This window comes from Rhagoletis zephyria, unplaced genomic scaffold (genome assembly GCF_001687245.7).
Source record: "Rhagoletis zephyria isolate East Lansing unplaced genomic scaffold, Rhagoletis_zephyria_1.1 Rzeph_scaffold_09118, whole genome shotgun sequence".
NCBI classification, from domain to species: Eukaryota; Metazoa; Arthropoda; class Insecta; order Diptera; family Tephritidae; genus Rhagoletis; species Rhagoletis zephyria.
In genome coordinates, this window is record NW_016166197.1 from 20,419 (window position 1) to 25,018 (window position 4,600).

Here is a 4,600-nt window from a genome sequence, read left to right on the forward strand (position 1 = left end):
GATATATTATTTAATACCTGTTTTCTTTCTGTGCACATTTCAGGATGTTTATGCCAAAGGCTCATCGTGTCGCTATTTACGAGTACCTCTTCAAAGAGGGTGTCATCGTTGCCAAAAAAGATTTCCACGCACCCAAGCACCCCGAGCTGGAGCTTATTCCTAACTTACATGTAATCAAAACATTGCAGTCATTGCACTCGCGTGGTCTGGTGAAGGAGCAATTCGCCTGGAGACATTACTACTGGTATTTGACCAACGAAGGTATTGAGTACCTACGCAGCTATCTGCATTTGCCCCCAGAAATTGTGCCAGCCACATTGAAACGCCCTGCGCGCTCTGAGACAATGCGTCCCCGGCCAGCGGCATCTGCTCGCACAGGCGACTCTTCCAAGACCGGCGAAGACCGTACATCCTACAGACGTGCGCCCGGTGGACCTGACAAGAAAGGTGATGCTGGCCCAGGTGCTGCCGATGTTGATTTCCGTGGCGGTTTCGGCCGTGGTACACGCCCTCAATAAAAAGTGGATAGAGGATGACATTGCTCATGTCGCACCTTATTTAGTTGTAAAATGATGTTGCCTACGAAATTTTTTATTTTAAAAGAAATAAAAAGATATCACGGAAATTGAGTGTTTTGAATAAGTGCAATAGTGATGTGAATCGTTGTATGGTTGGTATTAACTTGCGGCACTACTAAAACTAAAAAGGACGCAATCATTTTTTAGAAAAGTGCCCCAGTTGTAGTAACAGCGTAAAAATACCAAAAGTTTTAGGCAAGGTTGGTTGTTGCAGTGGCAATCAGATCCTCTTAACTCGAAATTGTTCGCAATCATTTGATGTTTTTTTATGAACAGCTGTCTTGGGACACGCACTTCGCCTATTAAAGCCTAATCCACTTACTAAGTTATTGGTTTTTAATAAGGCGAGAATATTTGTAGAAAAAACTTAAATAATTTGACACATACGAATATATACATACATATGTATGTATACATCAACAGGCATAATTATTTCACTACCTAATGAATACAGATCGATTAATTATTTACAAAATAAATACTATTCGAAACTAAATTACATTAATGTGAGAAATAATGCATCTGTGATAAAGGAAAGTAAAAATCGTGCGATGTGTTTTGTAGCGCTTTCAATAGGTCGACGATAACTGGCATTTTTTTACTTCAAAAATCTACCTTATCACTGGTGCGCTACGCTTCGGTTGCAACAACACAAGTGTCAAACTTTCCTTTATTTCTTTGGAAATCTCGCAAATTTTTCTTCGAGCGGGTGTTTATTGGCAATAAATATCGAATCAGTTGTGCAAAAATCAGTGAAAAGGAAAAATATCTGCTAACATTTATTATGAAATCCGAATAAACAGAATACAGTGTGAAAAACAATTTAATTTCTTTAAATACCACCAATTTGGAGTGATGGGACAAGTGCAATCAATTAGCGATAGTACTATTCCGGATACCGTGGACGCCGTACATATGCAGGTGGTTCGCCACGCCAAAGTACTTTCTGAAATCAATTCTTTAAGCTACGAGGATTTCAAAGCTTGCTTGGATAGCTTGAATGAGCTGTAAGACCCTTTACTTAATTTTCAACTAAACATTAGCAAATCGTTGTTTCTAGATCCCGCAAGTGCATTGATCCAAATGGCAAACAACTCGTATTCCTTGTGAAACGGGGCACTGATACCTCTCTGTTGTGGAAAGCCACAGTTAAAATCGCATGCATCAAAGTCGATCCGGCTACGCGAAAAATCGATAGCTATAAATTTTTGAACTTGAAACAATTCCTATGCGTATTTCGAACATTTCAATCCCATTTGGAAAGTTTAGTGTCGAGCGAAAATCAACAGGTAACTAAATGCAATGTTTTTCCTCAAGTTTTGTATATTTTATTTAATTGCTTGGATTTTCGTTACATTCGTTAGGATTCACGCCGTAGCTCTCTTTCCCAAACACCCAACGATGATGAGACATCAGGCGCAACTGCGACAGATGGCCGCAACTTTGTAACAGCCTCACTTCTTATGGAGAAAGTGAACTCGCTTGTAAACAATGGTCGTACCTCTAGCAGCGAAACTTCAAGTGGCCTCAACAGTCCGACCTCATGTTCGCATTCTGAACACGTTGACGAGTGCTCAATCTGTTTAGATAGGCGTACAGAAGTCATATTGCCATGTACGCATAGCTTTTGTACGCCTTGCATTGAACAATGGTTTGTAAATGACATAGTATTTGCGTAAAATGATTTAACCCGTTTGAACTCTTCTAGGAATGTCAATAATAAAACGTGTCCTATTTGTTCAGAGACACTTCTTAGTACAGACGAAACTTGGGTTATGCCTGATATTCCAGGCGTAGAAGAGATAAATGAAATAATTTGTGCAGAATTTATGAATTTAGCTAAAAACTAAAGAAACATGCCTGGCCTCCATGGTTGCTTGGTAGTTATTTGCCCGTGCTTTGACGAAAATAAACCTAAGAAACGCACGAGCGACTTCCAGATTTGAAAGAAAAACAGCAGTTAATCTAAGCTTTAAAAAGTTATGTAAATTGATTGAATTAGAGTTTTAATTCACATTTTAGTCGATGAAACTTTTAAAATAATTTTAAAATTTCAGTCGAGCCTTGTAAAAGAGGTTGAAAAATTATTTCTTTTAAATCTGTAGGTAAAGGCGTTAACATGACACGATATTTTGAAATTTCAATGTTTAAGCCATGATATACATATATGTATATACATACAACATTTTATTTGACCGATTTCATTTAACTCCATTTCATTACTAAATGCAGCCACTCTTACCTGAAATTTGTCTCATAAAATATATTGTAGTATGAATAATGTTACAAAGTATCATAACAATTTAATTGTGCAATGTTTGTTGAAAATTTTGCATTTATAAGTATTACACATTCGATTGTTTCCTCTTAAAATTCTTATTGGTGGAACAATAAATTAGTTATTGCATACATACATTAATATTTAAACATAAAATACTAAAGCTATAATTACACGCGAATAAATTACATATTTATTAAATTTATAAACAACTATAAAACTAAGTTGTTGTAGTTACCATAGGGGAAGCGGCGCCGGATTTGTTAGAAGTGCAGCTACCAGTGCCGCATTTGGCGTTGGATCAGTTGGCGCGCCGTTTAATTGTAACTTTTCCCTTAGCTAAATGCGACATATTAATTTTAACCTTGCTGTCATTGGTTTTTTTGACCCACACCTACAAGAGAGAAAAAAGAAGTCTTAAATAAATTAACATTAAAAATTTTTCTATAAAGCTTACCACTTCGTTGCCGATGGCAGTTATTGTTGCTGCGAATTTAGCTAAATCTTTTCCTTCAACATAAACCTGTTGACCTCTGTGAAACCACCGTCGCTGATACAGTAGTTTGCCGTCTTCAATTCTTGTCTCAATGCTAGGACTGATGTTTGAATTTGTGTTCTCGGAGAGCATTCCTCCGTGTTGAAGATTGCTAAATGGAGTTCCACCAATACCATTTTGTTGTGCTGCTGCAAATATTTAAGAAAAATTCATCAAATATAATAAAATGTAGCATATTGTTTATAAGCGTATTTAAACGCTTACTTGGAGCTAATGGCTTGCCTCGCTGTATAGTTTTCATGTCACTTTCGATTTCTTTATCGTCCAGCAAGTATACAAGTAATTGACCAGTTGTAGGCTTCCGTCGCTTTTCGACGACTGGTACTGGCTCATTCGGGCGCCGACGTAATTTACGTGTAACAGTTGGTTTTATTTCCATTGAGTCATTTGTTAGCTCTAGATTGTATCTCTCATTTTCGATTAGCTTTTTCCTTTCTTCTAAGTCTGCAAGAATGTTGTCCTTTAAGTCAATCTACAATTGGTAAATTGATTTAGAATTATAACATTCCGCATAAGTTATTGGGAAAGTGCATCATACTATAACGTCCTTCATAAAATTCCACATACCTTTTTTTCCTCATACTCCTTCTGTGCGGCCCGTCGTTCGGTTTGATAGTCTTTCTCCACACACTCCTTTAAATATTCTCTGTGGATCTCATTGAGTCGCAGACGTTCTTTATACTGATATTCGAGCTTTTTGGAACGTTTCACGTAGTCGGGATGTATGAGTTGTTTCAGTTCTTCGCGTTGTTNCTCCACACACTCCTTTAAATATTCTCTGTGGATCTCATTGAGTCGCAGACGTTCTTTATACTGATATTCGAGCTTTTTGGAACGTTTCACGTAGTCGGGATGTATGAGTTGTTTCAGTTCTTCGCGTTGTTTGTTCAATATGGCTAATTTGTGCTGATACACTCTATACAAATGAATAAGGAGAAAACGCGATTTGTTGATATTTCGATTAGCTTATAAGTAGCACCCTTTATATTATATGACATACTGCTCTTTTAGTTCGTGATTGCTGCCTCCGTTTGTTGTGTTCGTAGCGTTGCTGCTACGGCTGTTATTCCTAAATTCCGTTTCACTAGCGTCGTCTGTGTCTATAAAACATTATAATTTTAGTTTATTCATTCAAAATATTTTTTTTTTGGGTTTTGGATTATTGGCCAGTTCCTAAGAGTTAGGACC

At 37.2% G+C, this 4,600-nt stretch overlaps 3 protein-coding genes across 3 annotated transcripts; 2 read left to right on the top strand and 1 right to left on the bottom strand.

Annotated features, from left to right (window-relative positions):
- Window positions 1-6: 6 nt before the first annotated feature.
- RpS10b (Ribosomal protein S10b) lies at window positions 7-627 on the top strand. Its single transcript, XM_017631698.1, has one exon. It carries the CDS (start codon window positions 45-47, stop codon window positions 516-518), a length of 474 nt encoding a protein of 157 aa, XP_017487187.1. The 5' UTR covers window positions 7-44; the 3' UTR covers window positions 519-627.
- A 93-nt stretch (window positions 628-720) lies between these two features.
- On the top strand, window positions 721-2,532 carry LOC108375555 (RING finger protein 141-like). Its single transcript, XM_017631697.1, has 4 exons — window positions 721-1,585; window positions 1,639-1,867; window positions 1,943-2,229; window positions 2,287-2,532. Exons 1-4 carry the CDS (start codon window positions 1,434-1,436, stop codon window positions 2,426-2,428), a joined length of 810 nt encoding a protein of 269 aa, XP_017487186.1. The 5' UTR covers window positions 721-1,433; the 3' UTR covers window positions 2,429-2,532.
- Window positions 2,533-2,856: 324 nt separating this feature from the next.
- LOC108375554 (sin3 histone deacetylase corepressor complex component SDS3) lies at window positions 2,857-4,512 on the bottom strand (the record flags this gene model as incomplete). The annotated part of the gene is made up of 6 exons (XM_017631696.1): window positions 2,857-3,250; window positions 3,314-3,540; window positions 3,617-3,884; window positions 3,980-4,134; window positions 4,267-4,328; window positions 4,413-4,512. Coding segments are annotated over 6 exons (905 nt in total), but the record flags the coding sequence as incomplete, so codon positions are not given.
- Window positions 4,513-4,600: the final 88 nt, after the last annotated feature.

Bases quoted from the DNA above. Each gene is read 5' to 3' on its own strand.
- RpS10b (XM_017631698.1), top strand. From the start codon at position 45: ATGTTTATGCCAAAGGCTCATCGTGTCGCTATTTACGAGTACCTCTTC.
- LOC108375555 (XM_017631697.1), top strand. From the start codon at position 1,434: ATGGGACAAGTGCAATCAATTAGCGATAGTACTATTCCGGATACCGTG. The intron at 1,868-1,942 runs GTAACTAAATGC...TACATTCGTTAG, and splicing joins TGTCGAGCGAAAATCAACAG to GATTCACGCCGTAGCTCTCT. The intron at 2,230-2,286 runs GTTTGTAAATGA...GAACTCTTCTAG, and splicing joins ACGCCTTGCATTGAACAATG to GAATGTCAATAATAAAACGT.